The sequence below is a fragment of the Trachypithecus francoisi genome, unplaced genomic scaffold (assembly GCF_009764315.1).
Source record: "Trachypithecus francoisi isolate TF-2019V2 unplaced genomic scaffold, Tfra_2.0 Lachesis_group13, whole genome shotgun sequence".
In the NCBI taxonomy this organism is placed as follows: Eukaryota; Metazoa; Chordata; class Mammalia; order Primates; family Cercopithecidae; genus Trachypithecus; species Trachypithecus francoisi.
Genome location: NW_022681458.1, coordinates 72,960,999 through 72,985,374, shown reverse-complemented (window position 1 = coordinate 72,985,374; position 24,376 = coordinate 72,960,999). Strand labels below are relative to the sequence as shown.

Genomic DNA, 24,376 nt, shown 5'->3' with positions numbered 1-24,376 from the left:
TTAAGTACAGGGTGAAGTGCAATATGAGAGGCGACCATATAAAAGAACACCAAGGAAACTCTTATTTCTGAATTCGGTTTTAATGGAAAGATCAACAAGTAGCTATAAAAAACCTTAAAGGTCTGGGGTTTTTCTTTAAGGTTTTCCTAACACAAAAAGGTGAGAATATCCTTCCTCACACCACTCTTTGCTTCCCCTTTCTTTATTTTCTCCCGGTCCCAAATGATACATGTTCAGATTTGTTACCCCATAATTGGGAGCTGCCCCCAAAATATGCAGACAAGAGTTTTTATATTTTTTCACTGTTAATGATTTGGTTTGGAGCAAGAAAGTTCCATGCTATAGTTCTGTTTACATAATCAGGGAGGAGGGTGTAGAAATGTAGTTTGAAGACCTTGTAGACCTCTTAGAATGGAACTCATTTTAAGCAGAGTATCATACAGCAGAATAAGATACAAATATAAGGCATTATTCATTATTATCTTGACAGGAAGACTGTAGACATGTTTTATTCTCACAATTTGACAACATGGCTGAAAAGAACATAGAAAAGACCATTATTATGAAGAAGGGATCTTAAAAGTAGGTTAGGAAACTTAAGCCAAGATTGGGAAACACACACACAAAAGAACTTACCGATACAAGTCCAGCCCAGACACCTGGGACTTTTCAAGGTCCTAGAGTCGTCCTTTATAAGTTACTTTATGTTATTTACTCTGGCTCCAAGACAGATTAATCCAGTCAATGTAATGATTTGCCAGAAAGAATCTACCAGTTTGGCCACGAGCACTTACTTGCAAGTACTACCCACAAAGTTGAACAAGCAATCATCATCATCATCATCATCATCATCATCATCATTATCAATAACATATGTTAAAAACTATGTGCCAGACATGTGTCAAAGTACTCAATATGTATAAACTCATTTTATCTTCATAACAACCTCATGAAGTAAATACTATGATGACTCCCATTTTATAGAGGAAGAACTTGAGGCATTAAGAGGTTAAGGAATTTGAGAAAGATCACATAACTGGTAAAGTTGGAGAGCCAGAATTCAAATCCAAGCAACTTGGCTCCATAACCCATGTTACTAACCATTGCCACAGATACAACTACCACTTACAGGCTGCAGAGTAAGTAACAGGAAGAAGCGAAAAATTAAAGAAGAAAGAAATTGAATGGAATGGTAATAGGAAGTTCTTAAAAGAGATTATGACAAGAAAAAGGAGAAACCCAAGAGGAAGAGGGGAAGATTTTCTTTCTGCCAGTCAGTTTCCCATCCACATTAGGAAAAAGGGAGAAGTGAGGCCAACTCTAGTTTCCCACAACTTATGGCATAGTCAACAAAGTATTTCAGTATGATATAATCTAGGAATTCTAGGAAACCTACACAGGAAAAACAACTTTCCAGAAGGAGTACCAGGAAAAACAGGAGAGTCAATACCAAAAAACAGGCCATAAAGTTAAAGTCTCACAAAGGTACCACCACCACTCCCCAAGCCCCCATTCCTGGTGAATTTCAAGTCCCTAAAGTGACTGCCATCATGGACTAGCTCCTAGGGAGTGTAGCAATATACAAGGGAAAAAAACAGAGAAGTATTTCCTGCCTCTGTCCAAAAGTAATTTGAAAAAGCTTTCAATAAAAAGTTATATAAAACCAGATTTATTTAAAAAGAAATTCAGAAAAAAAAGAAAAGAAAGGAGGGAAGGAAGGAAGGAAGGAAGGAAGGAGGGAGGGAGGGAGGGAGGGAAGGAAGGAAGGAAGGAGGAAGGAAGGAAGGAAGGAAGGAAGGAAGGAAGGAAGGAAGGAAGGGAGAAAGAGAGAAAGAAAGAAATTCAGCACCTTGGAAAGAGAAAGAAAATATGGTCATCCCGAGGACTAGTAGAATTGAACTAACATCAAGTTTAGTCTGGGTGGCTTTCAGGAAGCCAAAGCAAAAAGAGAAACAAACTAAATTATTTAGTTTTACTTAGCTCACTCCCTTCGTACTAGCTGGGTCTTAAGGCCCAGACTCCTTGCTGGTTTCTATCCACGGCAACCTAATCTTAGCCCTCAATTAGAAATGTGCCTGAGAGCGTTGCTGCAAGGATTCCAGATCCACAGCACTACCTTCTTCCCATACACAGAGCTGTCACCAAAAACTGCAAAGGAGATAAAAACTGACATAGTTCCTAATTCCTTTAAAAAAAAAAAAAAAAAACCTCACACAAGCTATATTACAAAAGTGGCCAAGCAACAAGATGGAAAAATGTGCATCAAATGTTCCAAGGAAGAGTACAAAGAAGTAAGATGCCTTCTAAGGGGTAAACAAATGTTTATAATGTACGTCATGTTTAGTGGCACTGGGCTACATGTTTCCATTGAAGGCCAGACAACACCATGGTTCCATACCTTAGTAGTTATTCCCAGGGACCCACCCGGGCAGAACAAAAGACAAAATCTAATCAAAGAGACAGGAAAACTAGCTGCACCCCAGCATTATAAGAGTAGCCACTTTCCAATCACTAGAAATGGCGTGGTTCAGCCTCCCTGCTGGAAACCTAGCCCCAAATAATTTGAGTACTTATCAGTACATCATTGCTGGGTGAACGTCAATATCCTGGAAACCAGTTATTCTACAGAGTGATGCCTTCTTCTTAATTAGAATTCTCTTGCATTCAACATATATTTATTGAAATGTGACTTCATAGATACTGTGCTAAGAATTAAATTAAAAGGTAAATAAAATTATAAGTGAAGTAGCAATTCCCACAGCATTTTATTAATCAATCCATACAAAAATAATTATTGCACACCTATAGGTGTGCAAGGTACTAAAGAATGAAATAAAATCCCATTTCTCCTGGAACTGACATTCTGTTTGGGAAGAGTGGAATTACAGCTATTAAAGTAAATGTAGCAATGGGAAAAAAAAGTTGCAAAAATAGAGCTGGGTAAAAGGTAAAGAGTAACTATGGGGACTAGCTCTCTGAGAAGTGACATTTGAACAAGAACTATTCGGCTTAGCATAATGGCGGTCATTGGTAGCATTGAAAGAATGTTTTCAGGAGATTGGTGAAGATGAAGGACTATTTTCAGTGAGTTCTAAAAAATAGGACAATCAGTTGGATATATTACATAGGTTAAAAAAAAATTTTTTTTAAAGAAAGAAACAGGACGCGAGTAAATGGAAACAGCCGTTAACGATAATGCTAGGAAACTCTGTTGTTAAAGGGAGCAGAGTAATTGGCAACAGCTAAAAGGGATCTTAGGATCTTTTTAAAGACGGCGGATGTTTATAACATCCTTGTATGATGGAAACTAAATAAAAGAGAGTTTTCTCTCCTTCCTCCAGGTTTCAGGGCTCTGAATCCTATCTCAATTGTGAGAATGCTAAAAAGGTACATCTGTGATGTGACAGGTAAGATGGGGTCCTTTGGAGAGTCACCTGCTTCTTCTTTCTAGCTTCAGGGAGAGAGAGAATGGCAAGGGCAAGGCTCATTGGGCAGCTTAAATGTGGAACTGAGTTTGAAGAATATGTTCTTCATGCACTCTCGCAGTCCACAAAATGACTTTAAGCATCTTCTTTATTCCCCTCCCACTGTTCCCTCAGCTGGAGTTTCAGCAGTTAGAGATATAAAGAAAAATGTTTAAATTCTAAAGACCAGAAAGTCAATAGAAATAAAACTTCTGAGACAAAGCAGCCCCAGTTGCAGGCAGACCAAATACTGCTGATTACCGGCAAGAAAGCCTTCATTGTAACAGGGATTTTACCCTTTCTTTGGCATTCCTAAGTAACAAAAGAGAAGTGCTGCAAACCAACGATAATTAGCAATAGTTTTATTCACACCAAAATCATTCTAATATGGTGCTTGAAAAAGCAAAATAATCTTTTCACTTAACAGAAAAAAACTGTACTATTTTTGAGCAACTGAAAGTCACTTCAATATATTAATTGAATGACCTATAATTGCTGCATTGTTCTGATGTTTATCTTAGACCCTGCATGAGTGGTTTTTCCTTGACGCTAATCCCATTAGAAGTAAAATGGACCACAGTTTTTAATCTCTCTGTTCCTTTAAAAAAAAAAAAAGTTAATTGACAAGCCGTTTAATATAAGATGCCATTTTACAGATGACCAGATTGAATAATAAAAGAACTAAGGGTGAAAATGAGCTTTTACCTGTTTCGCAGCTATATATATATATATATATATATATACACACACACACACACACACACACATACATACACACACACACACACATATATATTCAGAAATTTTTCTAAAAGGGTAAAATAACCACCAATACCTTATGCATATAAAGATGAAGCAGACTTTAAAAAGACCAAACGCAGTAAGAATCTCTCATACTATACCAAATTTATCTCAAAAATAATCTTTTTGTTGAGACCTAATACCCTCGCCTTCCTCACCATCTCGACCATTCTCTCACCTCCTCTCTCCCTGCCTGCCTCCCTAAGAGGACTCCTACACACCACTCTTTGTTCTGTAAAGGAATGCCTGGAATGGACACAAGGTACTCTGTCTTGGAGCTCAGTGTCTTAATTTTAGAAGCTTGAAAGGGTATGAACTACAACGTAGGGGTCTGGAATGACAGGCAGGGCTATGAACCACAACATCAAGCTCCCTAATCCTTTTGAATATTGGAGGAAAGAATTGAGTCCTTCTTTGGAGTTTTTCCAACATCCATTACTATTTTTAGGTGGTTTCCAGGTACCTAATATATTCATTCCTATAGGCCATTCTATTTCTGAGAAATAGAAAAACAAAAGCCCCATTCACAGGCTGATTCTAAGTTTGTCCACAAGTAATGATTTCCATGCATCGTCACTGCAGAAATAATAAAGTGTCATGTCTCATGAAGATGATTTCTGACTAAGTCTCACTTAATCTTTGATCACATGAAAACATTCTAATTTAAAGCAACTAATAACAGCTGTTAGATACCTAATGCAGCATTTAAAATAACTAAGTACTGCTATGACTAAATGGATTTCAGCAATGATCATCAATGGCTACTCACATCACAGACAGCTAGCTATCCTGTGTCTCCTAATGAAAATACACACATTTACATATAAAGTATTCTTGCCTTCTCTTGTTTCCGCCGCCCCCCCCCAAGAAAACCCTTGCACCTGTTCAGTCTCCTAAATTAGTGGTTCTCAACTGGATGATTTTGCTCCTGGAGGACATTTGACAATGTCCAGAGTCACCATACTTGGAACTAGAAGACAAATTAAGCTCTATCTCTACTATACAACCTCAAACAAGTCACTCTTCTCTCTGAAGTTTTCATTTATTCATAAGACATTATAATAGTGCCTGCCCTATTGTCCTCATAAAGGAACCTAACAGTAACAACTAGAATTTAATAATGCTCTGAAATTTACAAAATGCTACAAAATATAACATATGATTTATCATTATTATTAATCAAAAGTATCTTCTTCATTTGCCTCAATGAAGAATCTACTGTGTGCTTTACAATTTTGTGACAATTTTGGATTGTCACAACTGGGCAATGCTACTGACATCTAATGGACAGAGGTCAGGGATACTGTTAGACATTCTACAATCACACGAAAGAACTGTCCGGTCCCAAATGTCATTAGTGTCAAGGTCGAGAAACCCTGCTCCAGGTCTAGCTACTAATTGCCAGGAAATACAGAGGACAGAGAACATGTTAAAGGACATCAGGGGACACAATGAGCACAACCCAGACTGTGGGAAACTCCAGGACAAGTGACCTGGGTTTTTTTTAACAAGTAAATTGCAAGGGGTAAAGAACAGAAATAGAAGGAAACCCCACAAATTGAAAGGCTTATGAGACACATCAACTAACTTGAACATAAATATTTTATTTGGACTTCGATTTAAATAATCAAACTGTAAAAAATAACAAGATGATTGGGGAATTTTAAAAACGGACTCGATATCTGATTATTTTAAAGAAGAGTTGTTTAATTTTTAGGTGTGATAATGATATTATGTTTATGTTTTAGTCCTTATTTTTTGGGACAAATACTGAAATATTTACAGGTGGAATTATATAATGTCTAAGAAATACTTCAAAATAATGGGGATAATAAAGAGAATAAAACAATACTAGTTATGAGTTCATCATTGATGTAATTATTTGATGCATAAAAAGGGGTTCACTATACAATTCATGCTTTTGTATATGTTAAAAAAAAAACCTTCCATACTAAAAAACGTTTAGACAATAATATGTAAAAATAATAAAATAGCTAAGTAACCTTTAAACAAAAATAAGTTACACATTTCTATTCCTAAAGCAAAATCTTTTAAGAGCACAGACATACGATTGAGACCTAAGTTAAAATCCTGGCTCCCCTACTCTTACATCTTGATAATCTTTACACTCTCTGTAAAACAGAGCTGGTCCTCATACCCGCCTTGCAGCATTGATGTGAAAAGTGGGCAAGATGGTGGCTGGTGCTCGGTGACTGGCAGTTCCCTTTCCCATTTTCCACAAGAGCTTTAAACAAAGAAGGAAAACAAAATGGGACCACTCCTGCGGCCCGTCCCCTATACTAGCATTTTCTAAGGCTTTGATCCAGGCCATTCATTTCCTTCTCGTACATATCTGACTGAGACCAGATCAAAGCACTAACAAAGAATAAGAAGATTCTTTCTACCTTTCCCCTGATTTCTGAGGTTTTTTTTTTATTTTATTTTTTACACTCTTTCATAAATGAAACTTAGCAATCAATAAACAAGGTAGAGGGAAATAGGAAAGAATACCTCATTGCAAAATCCCTTACATGCATGTGATTCATTTTGGGCCACAATGTGCCCTGAAGGGTTCATAACTTACATGATTCCAGAAACAATAAGCCAAATTTAGTTTTCTTTCCTTAGTGAATCATTATTTCACCAACTATTTGTACTTAAATTTTTTTAATTAAAAAAACTTGATTAAAATCTCCTGCCCAGATATAATAGCTTATAAATCTCACTTCCTCTGCTTCATTCCCTTTTACAGCAGCTACTTGCATATTCGTAGCCTGCCAGGTTTTTGCCAGAAGGTTCACTGGCAAAGTTGTGAGCCGGTTGTATTAGTGACTTTAGACTTGGCTGCAAACATTCTGTTTCAGCTGACTTTTATTTTCCCCAAAGTAGCAATTCCTTTAGTCCCACTGCATTTGCAAGGAAGCACTCATTTTCATCTACTTGTAAATAAGGGATAAAGACACAGACTTTTGGCTGGTGGTACAGGCCTCTGGTGGTCTCTTAACTCGTACAAGATAGGACTTTCTCCTTCTGTAAATAAAGCCCTCCACGAAGAGCAATCACCATACTTGGAACTAGGAGACAAATGAAGCCCTATCTCTATTATACAACCTCAAACAAGTCACTCTTCTCTCTGAAGTTTTCATTTATTCATAAGACATTATAATAGTGCTTGCCCTATTGTCCTCATAAAGGAACCTTATAGTAACAACTAGAATTTAATAATGCTCTGAAATTTACAAAATGCTACAAAATATAACATACGATTTATCATTATTATTAATCAAAAATATCTTCATTTGCCTCAATGAAGAACCTACTGTGTGCTTTACAAAGCACTGAAAGGAGAATCCTTGACCCCTGAACTTGCTATTCTGTGGCATCCAGACACATGCCACCATCTCTAAACTTGCCAGAGTTTAGTCTAAATTCTTTGCATAATTTCCAGAGTGAAGGTAAATCCAAAGTGGAAACACTGTAATCTCTTTCAAAAAATAAAGACACATGCACACGTATGTTTATTGTAGCACTATTTATAATAGCAAAGACTTGGAACCAACCCAAATGCCCATCAATCATAGACTGGATAAAGAAAATGTAGCATATATACACCATGGAATACTACGCAGCCATAAAAAGGAATGAGTTCATGTCTTTTACAAGGACATGGATGAAGCTGGAAGCCATCATTCTCAGCAAACTAACACAAGAACAGAAAACCAAACACCACATGTTCTCACTCATAAGTGGGAGTTGAACGATGAGAACACATGTATACAGAGAGGGGAATATCACACACTGGGGCCTGTCATGGGGGTGGGGGTCAAGGGAACGGAGAGCATTAGGACAAATACCTAATGCACATGGGGCTTAAAACCTAGATGATGGGTTGATATGTGCAGCAAACTACCATGGCACGTGTATATCTATGTAACAAACCTACACATTCTGTACATGTGCCCCAGAACTTAAAGTAAAATAAAAAATAATTAAATAGATAAATAAGAATATTTAAGATGAAAATTAGAACAGAACTATACTAGGAACTGTGCAAGGAAATGGAGAGACAAGGACAAATAGCACAGACGCTTCTCTCAAAGAAAAATAACATGCAAGGAAGAAAGCACTGGAGAAGCATCTTTTTAAAAAATGCACCATGTGGTCACGGTATGGATGGAAGTATAGGTCTTGCCTTTGCACATATACAAGTATGTCTTCCATGAACAGTATAGTTTGAAATGTACAGTGACTAGAAACAATGTGCTTGCCATAATCAACGTATGTTAGCTCCTACCCTAGTCACGGCACCATATTGGAAAGTTTAACAAAGTTTACACAAGATAGCTCTTTTATCAGAAAGCGTAAAATCAACCATTTGTATCAAAGGAAGGAATTTAGAGACAATCCAGAGAACTAAAATTAAATCAGAATTATAAAACAATAGAGGAGATATCCCATGAGAATAGGCTAAAACCTTAAATTTTCAGTCGGAGACATAATAACTGAAAATAATAACTGAAAAGTTTATGATCAAGGTTTCTAAGGTACACAAAAATCTGCTCACCAATTAATGGAATACTGGGATAATTCCTTGAAGTTTGAAATATAAATTTAAGAGCAAACAAAAGGAAGTACAGTCATGAACCGCATATGGCTCTTTCGGTCAACGACAAACAGGATGGGTTACATGTACTACAATGGTCCCCTAAGATTATAATACCATATTTTTGCTGTACCTTTTCTATGTTTACATATGATTAGATACATAAATACTTAACATTGTGTTCCAATTGCCTATAGTATTTAGCACAGTAACATGGTATGCAGGTTTGCAGCCGAGGAGCAAGAGTAAATGCCTAGGGTATATACTGTTTACCCTGGGTGTGCAGTAGGTTAGACCATCCAGGTTTGCTTAACTACACTCTATCGTGTTCACACAACAACATAATTGCCTAACAACACATTTCTCAGAATGTGTCCCCCTCATTAAATGACACATGACTATTGCTTTACATAGCACATAGTAAACTTATGAAATGCAGGAGTACACTAAAAGGCCTGTCAGAAATATATACAATATATATATATACAAAAAACATATATATAAACATATATATATATTAAAAACTCAAGGAACTTATGGAAAAATTCATAAATGATAGACCTGTAAGAGCTTTTAAGAGAAACTAGGGGCCAGACACAGTGGCTCATGCCTGTAATCCCAGCACTTTTGGAGGCCAAGGCGGGTGGATCACCTGAGGTCAGAAGTTCAACACCAGCCTGACCAACATGGTGAAATGCCATCTCTACTAAAAATACAAAAATTAGCCAGGCATGGTGGCGCACGCCTGTAATCCCCGCTACTCAGGAGGCTGAGGCAGGAGAATAGCTTGAACCCGGGAGGCGGAGGTTGCGGTGTGCCGAGATCACACCACTGCACTCCAGCCTGGGCAACAAGAATGAAACTCCTTCTCAAAAAAATAAAAAATAAAAAGAGAGAGAGAAAGAAACTGTGGTATGTCTCACATTAAAGACAATTATATGGACTATAGGACTGACACAGCAGACTAATTCCTATCTTCTCGTATCCTAACAGTTCTATAGAAGCCTCAAAAGAGGAAGAGTATTCTTTACTTACCTGTTACTACATAATGAACTATGATTGCACTTTCTTATTTTGGTGTGGTAATACTTATACATTATACATAGAGTACTATGATTTATATGTCTTACTTTGTGGTGATCAGTTACAGACAGACATAGTATGCTGCTATTATAGGAAAAGCCATTTTCAAAATGGAACACTTTTCCAAAGATAATCTGAAAAATGTTGAGTCCATAAAAGCAGGAAAACTAGTGAGAAATTTGACCTAGAAACTTACTATAGCTGTGCAATAACAGTTAAAATTGACCAAACTAGATTCTGCACTTGATGTATTTATCCTTCCTGTTGGAATCTATGTTCACGTTAAAAGTTTCTTACCATAAAAAATACAGAAACTTGATGCACTAAGGCAGAACACTCTTAGAATGTCTTGTTAAAAATAGACTCTTATCAGAACATCACCTCTAATCCACAAAAGAATCTGCCAAGAGATTGCAATAACAAGAGGCATACTGTAGGCATTTATGTCCATCAGCAAATCTAACAAATTGATTAAAATGCCAAAGGGACAAGGGTGAAACCAAATACAGTGCAAGGACTAAAACAGACTTACGGCAGTCATTCTCGTCAGCTCCATCTGGGCAGTCTCTGACGTGGTCGCACCTGTATTCACCTGGGATACACTGACCGTTGGAGCATGTTATCTGATGACTTGAGCATGTACTTTGTGCTGTGAAGAGAAAAAATTATTACTTAATTTATAATTATTGCTACACACAGACGAATCTATTGGCATTAACAAGGATATTGGAAAGCATAAAGTTCATAGGGACACAAGATAAAGTACCCGCTACCACCAAGCTGAGCTTACAATGCAAAAGCAAAAGTATAATATTATCAAAATGCCCAGAGAATAGTGTCCACACTCAAGCATGCTACGTACACAATTACATTATCAACATGTGTAAAGAATACAATATAGATTTTTAAACTATATGGTAAAAGGTTAATGAAATAAAAATTTTGCAGATATAGGTATTAACCAAGGACGGGCAAGGTCCCCCCAACCCACCCATTGAAATCCTAGTATAAACAAGAAGGAAATATACCAAAGCTTTAATAGCAGTTATTCCAGAGTGGTGTGAATATGAATATGAGTGATTTTATTTTTTCTATATAGTTTCCTCTATTCTATAAACTGTTTACATTGACCATGCATCAATTTTATAAAGAGGAAAAAAAAATTTTAAGCTAGCTTGATTTTATCTCATGTTGATTAACACAGGTAAAAGCAGGGCATCAGCAGTTCATCAAATTTGCCTCCAGATAAAACAGATAAAATCTAGTGAATTGATGCCCACAAGCATGATGTGAAAGCTATCCTGTAAATCTGAGGCAGGAATTACCATAACATGGTAACATTATCTTATCTTAGGATTTTAAATCATCTACATACAAAGAGCTTTGGGGGGAAACGTGATCCACTAAAAATTATAATATAATCCCCTGATGGAAGAAAAACGGTTTGCCCTCAATTTTTACAGAGCTTCTTATACTTACATATAGTATAGATATTTAGGTTCAGCAAAACTTGGTTTTCTGATAATATTAGATATAAGGAATGTACGACCAAAACTTAACATGAAAAACCTTTTCAAACAACAAGTAAACCTGACACTATGGCTCGTGCCTGTAATCCCAGCTACGGGAGACTGAGGCAAGATTACCTGAGGCCAGGAATTCAAGACTAGCCTGGGCAACATAGTGAGATCCTTATATCTTAAAAAAAAAAAAAAAAAAAATTTAGTTGGGCACAGTGGCTCACTTTCAAGTAGCTGTAGTCCCAGCTACTCGGAAGGCTGAGGTAGGAGGATCACTTCAGCCAAAAAAAACTTCTCTTTTTATGTAGTTACAGTGAGCTATAATCATGCCACTGCACTCCAGCCTGGGCAGCAAAGCAAGACCCCGTCTCTAAAAAAAAAAAAATATGTAAAATGTAAGTAGACAGTGACAGTTTTCAAGGTGGTACTTGAAAGTTCAAACATAAAAAAATTATCATGTGATAAGATATTTTATAAAACCATAATTAACACCCTTCTCCATGCTTAATTGATTACATCTTCCTTGTCATTTTGTTCCTTCTTTCTGTTTAATTAATAAAATGGTGTCATATAATTCTGGAATAGCAAACAAAATTTTTCCAGTCAGCCTATTTCTAACACTAAATAATTTCATATTTTCTCTAAGTACCTTATACCTGTGGGTCCAATTTTACTTCTATTAATAAAGGTAGAAGAGGTAGATTTTTCCAGAAGGCACTTAAATGTCTGAATTATGCCCATGGCAGAGAGACAATTTTATCTGAAAAAGGTTAAAGAGATTAATGCTTCCTCATTAAATTTCCATATAATTTATTTAAGTATATATTGCCAATTTTCACATAAAATTAAAGAACTTTCTTTTATTCCCGAGAAGGGAAGTCATGAGTGTCTCAAACAAAATATGAAAAGAAACTAGGTCAGGTATCAGTACTATTTCAATTACCTTGGCTTTCTTCTTTACATCAAGCCCAAATAATTCTAAATTTTGTGCTTAGGTTTTCAAAGGGCTTATGAAGGAGCAATTAAAAGCTCATTCAAATGTGAGGAAACAAATTAAAATTATATAATCCATCAACCAATCTAATGCTGAGATTCATCTATTCATTAATTACACAAACATCTGTTGAGGGCCTATTATGTACCACACAGTATAGCAATATGGGAATCTGCAAATGAATAAGGCACAATCCCTACCCTCAAGAAGCTCACAGTCTTCTAGGGGACACTTTAAGGAGTAAGTAGAAAACAGTTATGAAAATGGACTATAGGCACACAGGAATGATAGAACCATCAATCTGGGAACTTAATGCACTCTGGGATGGGAACATGCATGGGGACAGTTTCCTTGAAAAGGTGATACCTCCCTGGGTCTTAAAGAAGCAGCAGTCAGGTAGGCCAAAAGCAAAGAAGAACCATCTAGCACCGAGCATTCAGCATTCAGGCAGCTTGCACAGACACAAAAGGCTAGGACACAGCATGGCACGCCCACAGGAACTGAAAGCACTGCTGTGCCCAAGTGGCCACTTCAGGGCAAGAATAGCAAATGACAGACATAGGAAAATAAGCACCAGCCACATCCTGGAAGCCACTGTAAACCATGTTAGGGAATTGGAACTTTCTCCTGGAATTAATGGAGAGCTACCAAAGAATCTTAGTTAGATCAACATCAGTGTCAGAGAGAATCTAAGGATGCACAGGACTGGAGGCAGGGAGGCCAACCCAGAGGCTACTGCTGACACCCAAATGAGAGATGTTGGCAGTGGGAGCAGAAATAAAGAGATGGGCCAGACATGGTGGCTTACACCTATAATCCCAGCACTTGGGAGGCCAAGGTGGGTGGATTACTTGAGGCCAGGAGTTGGAGACCAGCCTGGGCAACATGGGAAAACCCCATCTCTACAAAAAAAATACAAAATTAGCCAGGTGTGGTGCCATGTGCCTATAGTCCCAGCTACTCAGGAGGCTGAGAAGTGGGAGGACCGTTGGAGCCCAGGAGGTCAAGGCTACAGTGAGCCATGATTGCACCACTGCACTCCAGCCTGGGCAACAGAGCAAGACCCTGTCTCAAAAAAAAAAAAAAAAAAAACTGTCCTTACAAAAAAAAAATAGAGAGAGAAATAAAGAGATGAACTTTAGAAATATTTATAAGGCAACTTAGGCAGGAGTTGGTGATTCAATGTGGGCAGTGAAAAAGAGGAAGGAATCAAGAATAACTTCCAAGCTTCTGGCGTGGGTGCTTAGGGGATTGTGATAGCCTTTTCATGCTAATTGTTTATATATTTCATGTCACTTACAGCAATCTTTCTTCATCTAATAAAATATTTTCATTTTGAAATATGTTTCACAAATTCAACAAGTAAAAGAGCTTCCATCTGCCTATTTCCGATAATTTAAGACTGATTTCGTATTTTCTGCCAGTGCCTCATAGTGGGTTAAATGCTATTTATATTAATAAAGATAAAATATGTAGCCTAGCAAATATAGAAGGAAAATCCAGTTCAGGAAGGAAGATGATTATTTTCAGTTGGGACACCTTGAGTTCAAGGCACCTTGCAGAGGTTCAAAGGTAGTTGAGTATAAAAGACTGAAGTGTGGACAAAACTCTGGGTTGTAAACACAGATTTAGGTCTCATCAGGCCACAGAGGGTCACTAAAATCATGAGAATGATGAGACTATCCTGAGATTATCTAGAATGAGAAAAGCCGCTCAGCGCAGGGCTCTGAGCAACACCAATACTCAAGGTCTGAGTAGAAGAGGAAAATAAAATGGAATGACCAAAGCAGCTCAAAAGAGAGCCAGGACTGCTGGGAGTCATGGCAGCCAAGGGAGTGGTGTCAAGAAGGAGGAATGGTCTCCAGAGTCAAGTGCAGTCAAAATGCCCATTCAGTGTGACAAGGAAGGAAAAGTGCCCATTGGCAATTAGGAGTTCTCTGGTGACTTTAGTGAACACAGAGGTGGCATATTCTGTTTGTGGTTAAAAGATATCTAATGGAGAATTTTTATATCATTAAAAATGGGAGAATTGCCTTATGAAATCCATGGTCATTTAAAATGATACACAATATTGTTTTAAAATGACTGCTATAAACTTATCTCCAGCCTCTTCTCCCAAGCAGTTGCCCTTAGTAGTTCCAATCCCCTCTGTATTATTATTAGCAAAGGGTCATCCACCACACACTGAATCACAAAATAAAGCTCAGCTTTCTTCCCACTCTGTGAGAGGAATAAGGGAAAATAAACTCAAAACTATATAGCCAAAAGATGAACAACCCATCATTTATGCACTTAGTATGTATTTATTAAGAACCTCCTCTCTACTTGAGAGAATGTCAAGTCTTCAGGATGCAAATTTTGAGACTTGAGCAGCTTTTACGCAATCAAGAAAGGCCAATAGGATAAATATGGCAGAGCAAAAGAGTGAGGAAAAACTGGATAATGTTACTGAGCTGGGAATTAATCAACCCTAGAACAATCCTACAGTTAGGCTTCTTATTATGTGAGTTAATAAATCCCCTTTTTGTTTAACTTTTGTGAGTTGTGTTTTTCTTTCCTTGCAGCCAACAACATCCGTAATGATACAAGAATGATTTTAAATTATACAAATCTCCTTAATAGAGAAAGGAATGGAATGATACACATGATAGACAAATTGCTCACAGGTCACCATCTTATATTTGCCCGACATGACTCTCATCTGAAATTACTTTCAGGCCAGGCATAGTGGGTCATGCCTATAATCCCAACATTTTGGGAGGCCAAGGCAGGAGGATCACTTTAGCCCAGGATTCCAGACCAGCCTGGGCAACGTAACAAGATCACATCTCTACAAAAAATTTAAAAATTAGCTGGGCATGGTGGTGCACACCTATAGTCCCAGCTACTCAGGAGACTGAAGCAGGAGGACTACCTGAGCCCAGGTGTTTGAGGCTGCAGTGAGTTGTGATCGCACCACTGCACTCCAGTCTGGGTGAGAGAGTGAGACCCTGACTCTAAAAATCATAATAAAATAAAAATAAATAAAATAAAATTATCTTTAAACCTATTAAAACAGTCTTTTCCAGTTTGATCCCAAAGAAATTAGAATTTAAAGGTTTTTTCGAGGTAACTGAACCAAACCACCTCAATGTCCAGGGATGCCTCAGTTGCCAAGATCTGCTTCATCGCTACTATTTTCTTTCTTGTTCCAACTCATCCTATGGTGGCTGCAGCAGCAGTCACTGAAGTAACCACCAAGAAGCCCTCCAAAGACCTACCTACTTCCACTAAGTCAAAAAGAAGAGAGTTTAATATTGGGGCAGAGGGGGTGGAAAGTTTGAATACAAAGTATGCCACAGAGCCAAAGGACTCATTCAGCTGTCAACCACACACATGAAGACACCCAGCTATACACACCAATAAATATTTGGTTTCTTTCTTGAGCATAACATAATCAAAATTAAAGACTGGAAACCTATCTCATTTCCAAATTGCTGGGGTATATTCATAATTCTTCAGTACATCTGTACTTTCAATATCATCCAACCCCTGAATGAGATTGCTGGCATAGGTTCCCTTATGATTTAAGGCCCCGCTCCACATTTATAAAGAATCATCCCATAATGTGTAACCTCTCTGTGACAGGTTGGGTTTTAGGTGTCCACAAAGCCAAGCAAGATTCCTCTCCAAATACTTACAGCAACCTTGATGTTCATCTGAGCCATCATCACAGTCTTGATCTTGGTCACACACCCAGGAGTTGGGGATGCATTGTCCCTCACTCTGGCACTTGAAATAGCCCTGCTGGCAGGTCACAACAGCTAAAACAAACCAAAAGAGAACTCATTATGGCAATCATCCTCCCCACTATACTAGCAAGCAATGCTTGTTCCAGAAGAGCGTATCATGTCAACTGCTGTTCAATTTATTTGAAGGCAAATAGTAAACAACCCTTATACTAGAGTCTATGGATGCCAGAGTTCACTTTCAGATAAACTCAGCAACAGCATCACAACAAACTCATGAACCAAAGCAACTTAAAAACACAGAGAATAAAACAAACAGCAGACATACACACAAATTATGGTAATGGTGTTAGATTAAAAGCTTCACTCAAGTAAAAATTAATCATGAGTTATTGTTAAACTATTCATTTCATAATAACTAATAGTAAAGTATCATGATGAACTGGAAAATTCATGAGATTTGGAAAAGAAACCCCAGAATCAAATAATTATTATTTCCATGATTTACTTGCTTTAGGATCTTTGGCAGGTTCTCTGAACCTCAATGTATGCATCATAAAATGGGGACTATACTCATCTCACGGTTTGTTGTGAAAATAAGTTAAATAATGTATGTGAAAGCACCATGTAATGTTAGTTGCTCTCACTATCGTCATTGGTATTGTTGTTATTGTTATTATTTTTACAGGTCAATAAAATATAATACAGGTAACAATCTCTGAAGAATTGTTGGCATAGCTGTTCACTTATTCCTTTACCCCAGATACACTGCTCTTGCCTTTTTGCTTTTATTGTTTAATCAAAATGAACTCAGTAAGCCCAGTGGAGGCAAACAGTTAGCACATGATCGTGTCTCTACAAATATAGTTTAGTCCCTTGTTCAGAGTGTAGTCCGCAAAGCAGCATCAACATCAGCAGGAAGTTTACAGAAATGCAGAAGTTCAGGTCCCACCTCAAAATATGGAATCCAAATTTGCACTTTAATGAGCTCCCAGGTGATCCATTTGTGCATGAGCGTTTGAGGAGCACTGTACAGGATCCAGTCCTTACCCTTCCTCCCATTTTCAAATGCATTGTCATCTAAATGACACACCAAAGTTTGACTGCTATGGTATGCTATAAGATGGCCAACAATTCAAAACAAAAAATTTTCACCTGCTTTCCTGATTTTTGAAAGATAACCTTCATTAGTTCACCTGCTGAAATGAAGGAAATTGCAGATGTATGATTGATCACCTATGGGAAGTTGGGAAGAGCAACGGGATCTGTGCACAGACTTACCAACTGTAAGAACTTTAATAAATGACTTAACTTCTCCAAGTCTCAATTTCCTAATCTGAAACCTACCTCAGAAGATTAGTGAGAAAACTAAATGACAAAATGTATGTGAAAGTCATTTAATAATTAATTAGATTTGAGGTTTACTACATTATCATATTTTTAAAATTTTTTTAAACTAGAATTTTTAAAAAACATAAATCACACTAACCAATTATGTGATTTCTTTTTGGTAATTCCAACAAGTTACTCTACATCCTTTACATAAAAATGGACTCCTCCCTGACTTACAAATCATAGTAGTTCAGATAACATTTTTTGTTTGTTCTTGTGGGTGCACAAAATTCACAGAGTGAATATCAGTAATAATGACTTACAGGCTTCAGAAAACTGCACCCAAATATGTTTCCATATTGAAGTTGTGGTCAGGGATAAGGGTGAGATAGAAACTAATGTTCTATCATCAATGTGAATTGAACCCCTACCTCAGAAGGGAATGAAATTATTGTTAATGCCACCAGTTCTCTATTTAACCACACAGATCTCAAAAGACTTTGGCCCAGACCCGGCTCTGTCACTAAAAGGCATACTCTTCTCTTTGTTGCAGGTGAAATCACCATGAAGCACTTACATTACTCAAAATAGAACTTAGCCTGGCCCCTCCTCACTTACCACAACCAATTTCATCCGCGTCATCTGGACAGTCTTTGGTCCCATCACACCTCCAGTCTGCAGGGATGCAATGCCCACTTCCACAGCGAAAATGCTCACTGTCACATTCTGCAATAACAGACAGAAATTTTAAAAACGTATGCCATGCAGATATTTAACCGAAGAAATATAAATTTTTGATAAAAATGAAAAATTATTCAACTAATTATATAATCAAAGAAATACAAATTAGAAAATTAGGAAAACATTCTCTCAATGATAATATAAAAATATTTATTTGAATATCCACAGGAAGAGAGTGATTTTCATACATAGTTGATTAGTGTATACCTTGATGGAACTCATTGGGAAAGCTGTTTGACAACATGTATCTTGCTTTTTAAAAACACTTGATCTTTAATTTAGTACTTTTACTTCAAGGATTTTTTTCCTAAGGAACAAATCAAAGAAGTAGACAAAAATGTATGTATAAAGATTTTCATCACAACATTATTTGTAACAAAGGAAATTGCAAATCTCCTAAATGTCCAACAATAAAAGGATTATTTTTTTTACATCTCTTTTTGACATATTAGTAACTTATAAAACGGTTATGGAGAAATTCTAAGTACTTAGAAAAATACTCATAATATAATGTAACAAAAACAAGGATGTAAATTTTTACTGATAACAGAGTTACATATGCAAAGAAAAAAAAAAAAACAGCATAAAAAAGACCAGAATGTTAACAGTGGTTATCTCTGATTGATAACATCATGAGTAACTTTTCATTTGCTTGACAATACTTTTTTGAGTTCCTCGCCTTATTTTTTAAGTGATTTTTTATTACTAAATCATATACAGCAGGTTATGGCCTTTCATTCTTAGATTCAGACTAATATTTTGTCTTAATTTTTAAAAATTAAATTATAACTTGCCAGATCTATAAGCTCATCTCTGCAAACAATTTTTTTAAACCAAAGAGCCAAAAACAAAACAAAACAAAATCTCTGCAGCCAACCAGAGTATACAAACTTGACACCAAAAGTTTGACAGCCCAAGTGGCAGTTATAGTCCCTAGTGATACTGGAAGGACAATATAACTTAAACAAGCTCACTTCACTGAACAAATATATCCTGTGATTTTCCTAGGTCTCCCCAAGGGACATAGTTCCCCAAATACCTGGCCAGTGACCTTCCCAAGCATTATGTGCCACACAGAAAATTTTTTCAAAGAGAGCAGCCACTACTAGCCCCACTTAAAGACTCAAAATTATTTTACTCTTTCACAAACTCATGGGATAAAGGAGCAATTTTTGGAGTTGGAAGAATAATTATATCTTCCCCATGTATTTAAGCAATCATGCTAAATTACCCATTTCAATTTTTGCCTAATTAACCAAAATTAGGTAAATATACAGATCAATTACCTACTCCTAAAATAAATAAGCAATGTGCTGTCCTGATTTGTGTAAATGCAGACATATCAACAGCATGACATAAACATAGTTAAGTGATCTATTTCTAGGGTATATAGGCTACTTTGTTCATGGAATGTTCAAATCTGATTGTCTGGTAGTGACATCCTGATTTATAATGTATGCTGCAAATGGTCAGAAACTTCGCTTGGCTAAATGGTGGTACCGAGTGGTACAGGAGTACGTACACCCAAATACCTTCTATAGACTAATGCATGATGGTGGTTGGTGGTGCAGGTCTGGGGTTGGTGGTGCAGGTCTCTTATCAACTACCTTTAAAGCACAACAACCTCCCTTGCAAAAATGCCCCTAAGGAATGTACAAATTCACTCTGGAATCCCAGAACTTCTCATTGGATTTTGTTCTACAAAGCAATATTTCCATGGGAGATTAGAGGCTTTGGAGGTTTAGCTATTAACACAACATATATTAAATCACTTTTATCAATTAGGTCTATTGTTAGTAATCCAACATAATACATTTGTAAGTTCAGTGTATTTGTCTCCCTTAGTATCTGAGGTTGTAAAGGTAGTATCTTCTGGTTGAAAAATTATAACAATCATAAAGAACAGTCCTCTTACAGACAGTTTCATATTGCTATGGAGAAAAGAAAAGTATAAACGTAGAGACTGAGTACTTAGGAGGAAATTATCAGAACAATATATATTGCCTGTTTTGAAAATATATATAATTAATGCTATTTCTTAAGCAACTTTTATTACAAGTCCCATTTTTTAGGAGTGGGGTGGGGGGACTTGTTTGTTTTTGCCAAGCTAAAATGCCAAGTTAAACATATCATGAAAAGAAAACAAAATAGAGACCCAAAAGTCATTTTATAAAACACTTTGAAGTCAGTTATTTAAAATCACACATGTGAAAAATGAAACTAATGGGGAAATGTTGCGATTAAGTAATTTTTATAGGCAGTGATTTTCACACTTGATCTCCTCACTCCATTATCTAATATATCAAATCCAATTTACTCAGTTTATCAACAGATCTATAATTCATTTGTCAAATTCACCTTTTCAGTAGTAACTTCGATGCCTGTTTCTAACTCCCAAATGACTATTGTTTGGAAATATCTCTCCAGAAAAAACAAACTGATACTTTATCATTGCTGGCTGACCTCTCAGCAATCAGCCAAATGCTTCACTGGCCTCAGAAGCTCATTCTCTCATAAAGGGAGTATGTGTTGTTTAAAAATAAACCAAATATAAACCACTAGTGGAAAGGTCTGGATTAGGTCTAATAACAATTGCAAATGCCCCTGACTTCAGTTGGTCCATATGCACTTTATTTTGAGTGTTTTGTTTTAAATAAGTAGCCTTTATTCACAAGCCCTCCAAAAGTTTTATCTAGATATTATCTACCTTTTTGTTATTTAAGTATTTGAAGTTTTAAAAAAAGAGGGGGGGGATGATTTCATACATTGGAGCCACCCACAGGGAGAAAAAAAAATCCACATAGAGCCAGTTTTAAAACTTTGTTCAGAAAATAGTCTCAAAACTGCCATATTCAACCAATCCAGTTTTAGCCAAGAAGTACCCTTGCAAACAATCATTTACGTAACTTTAAAACATTCTCCAGGAGCCTCTCTGGTTTGGGGGCTGCCTGATTTTAAAAAAGAAAAAAAAATCCCTCTAGTAAAAACCAAGGATGAAAGGAGGAAAATACAATCCACATTGAAATAAAAACATTTTGTTAAGAACCAGGCAATCATCGCAAAGGAACCATTAGAACCAAATGAACACCCTATCTCTCCAGCACTAACCCCTGCCTGTCCCATGAATCAGAATAGATGATGCAAAGATGAAAAGAAGTACTCATATGGTGCTTAAATGGCACACATCATTCTAAGTGCTCTGCCAACATTAGCTCATTTAATCCTCATAATAACCCTATGAAATAGATGCTGTTATTATGAACATTTTGCAAATAAATAAATTGAAGAACAGAGCAATTCAGTAACTTGCCCAAGATCCAACAGCAAATGTGTGCAAAGCAAGGATTTGAATCTGACAGTTCTGATTCCAGTATTCGTGCTACTTGACCACTACTCTATGTTTCCTTTCACCAAAAGAAAAAGTTTATTCCACTAAACTCAAGAATGAATGGAAAAATCTGATTTTTTACCCCCAAAGCTGCTCTCAGTTAACATTAACTGAGTTCATTATTGGGCTGGCGTAGAATCCATAGTGCTCATATACTTCAGTTGGAGAAAAAGAGTAGTCTACTTGGTGACTAACATAGCATTAAAAAATTATTGGGCTTAGGAAAAATTGCAGCAATCAAAAGCAATGCAAAAAAAAAATTTAAGCATTTTGATATCTGTAGTAAAATTTATATTAGACGTAGGAATAAACTTGTTTCCCAACCTCAACCTCATAAAGAGCCCAAAGCTAGGAAAAAAAAAAAACAAGAGTAATCCTTTCTTCATAAGTAGCCATATTCCAAGCTTCCTGGGTAAGGGTTGGACTAAGAATGTGTTAAGATAAGATATTAGAGTAACAGATAGCACCCAGAGAAGAGAAGTCATTTGCCTGTTTGTTTTCCACAGCAAGGAACAACACTGGATTGAGAACATTCCTCTGTGTCATTTACAGCCTCTGGCACAGCACCGGGTGCTCATGGAATAGCTAATGCATGTTCGTCAGGAAGTGTAGAATTCTCTTTGTAAAACTCAGCCTGCTGAGACCATAATATATCAGAGATATAAAAGCTATCAGAGCAAACAATGAGACTTTAAATAGAAATTTACTATCTTAAATCCATAGAAAGAAAAATGGAATCTGGAATAATCTGAAAAAGAGGAATATCTAGAAGTTTTTATTAAAAAAAAAAAAAAGAAAGAAAAAAACATTGAGTCATAATAATAGCAGTTTCATTCTTTTACCCTTTCCTTGTAAGTTTCCTTTTCCTTCCATAAATTCTCTTCTTATAAGATAAAGGCAAGTGGTAGTCAATGGAACATTGTCCAAAGTTAACAGAGTAGGCCGGGCGCAGTGGCTCAAGCCTGTAATCCCAGCACTTTGGGAGGCCGAGACGGGTGGATTACGAGGTCAAGAGATCGAGACCATCCTGGCTAACATGGTGAAACCCCGTCTCTACTAAAAAATACAAAAAAACTAGCCGGGCGAGGTGGCGGGCGCCTGTAGTCCCAGCTACACGGGAGGCTGAGGCAGGAGAATGGCGTAAACCCGGGAGGCGGAGCTTGCAGTGAGCTGAGATCCGGCCACTGCACTCCAGCCTGGGCGATAGAGCGAGACTCCGTCTCAAAAAAAAAATTAAAAAATAAAAAAAAACAAAGTTAACAGAGTAAGGTAATTTCTATGGCAAATCCTATTTCCCCACTAGATCCTCTTAACACATACTGGTCCTTCCAAACAGTTGGTCTACCTGAGGAGGTACAGTCCTCTTTTTAAAAATGTGTACGACTAAATCACATTTTAATAGTCCCACCTTTACTGAACTCAAAGAAACAAACAAATTTAAGAGGCAATTCCTTAACTTATCCATAATTTTTGCTTCACTTTTTCTGTACTTAATTTTGATTCCTTTGGTATTGACAGACATACTTCTGATATTCATAAGTTGGCTGACAGTTTACCACAATTCCCATACCTTGCCCACATAAACAAGGCCAGTCCCCTTTTGAAGATTTAGGGTCACTGGCTTATTTCCAAAACTTTACACTATAGTGATGATAGCCAAAGGTAGCAAATTATATGGAGCACCCTACCCTGTCTAGTGTCAAATTGATAGAATAGTCAAGGATTCAGTTAATGAAACTGAAACAAGACATGAACAGCAAACCAACCATTCTCTTTCTGTGCAACATTTTAACTGCCTGGTTTTCCTTACAGATCACCAAATAGGTGGCAGGAATTCTTTTGGTTTTTTTTTTTTAATCCAGTTTACAAACCACTGAATAGACTGCTTTGTCCCAATTATTGTTTTAGAGTCCTGATGTTTTCTTAGAGCAAAACAATACTATAAGGACATTTCAAGAAATCAGAGATTTGGGGACAAAACCCACAATGCAGGTTGATGCATTATCATGTAGACATAATTTAAGTGTAAAAATAAATGAATAAATAAATAAGAACCAAAAGAATATGATGCCAGATTCACTAAAGCCACAAATAAATTCATAACTACTATGTGCAGTTGTCTGAGGATCAGTGGAAGAACAAAGAAAAATATGATATGGTTCCTTTTTGACAGAGCGTATAAGTTTAGTGGTGGCAAAAGTGATTTATGTGTTATAAATTAAATATCCATGCAATAACAATAGCTGATATTGTTTACTGAGTACCTACTATGTGTTAGACAATATATAAAGCTTTATACATATTCACTGGATCCTCATAGAACTGTATGATGTGAGGTTTATACTTATTTAACAGAAGGGGAACCTGAGCCTCAATGACATTAACCAACTCCCCCAGGGCCACAAAGGTAAAAAATGTCAAAGCCTGATATAGCCCCAGGACCTGTGTGATTCCAGAGCCTGTACTTATTTCATCATTTCATGTCCTGCAAAGCAAATGACAGCATCTGTTCACCCAGAACTTGCCAGCAATATTTTAAGTGTTTCCCATGCATTACCTTACTTATCCTCACAACAGCTTTGTGAGATGGTATCAATGGCCCCATTTCATAGATGAGGACAATGAGACTTGAACAAATCTAGTAGGTAGTGGAGCATGGATTTACACTGAGGCAGTCTGACTCCAAAGCTATGCCATATGACAACAGACAATTTGGTTCCAA

The 24,376-nt window shown here is 36.9% G+C and overlaps 1 protein-coding gene across 2 annotated transcripts in view; it reads right to left on the bottom strand.

The window, feature by feature from the left end:
* LRP2 (LDL receptor related protein 2) overlaps positions 1–24,376 on the bottom strand; it is a 221,836-nt gene that overhangs the window by 163,080 nt on the left and 34,380 nt on the right. For both annotated transcript variants that reach the window (XM_033231218.1, XM_033231219.1), the window contains exons 2-4: positions 18,144–18,251; positions 16,146–16,268; positions 10,484–10,600 (exon numbers count right to left, since the gene is read on the bottom strand). In XM_033231218.1, coding sequence (XP_033087109.1) covers positions 10,484–10,600; positions 16,146–16,268; positions 18,144–18,251 — 348 coding nt within the window. The remainder of the gene's footprint in view (positions 1–10,483; positions 10,601–16,145; positions 16,269–18,143; positions 18,252–24,376) is intronic.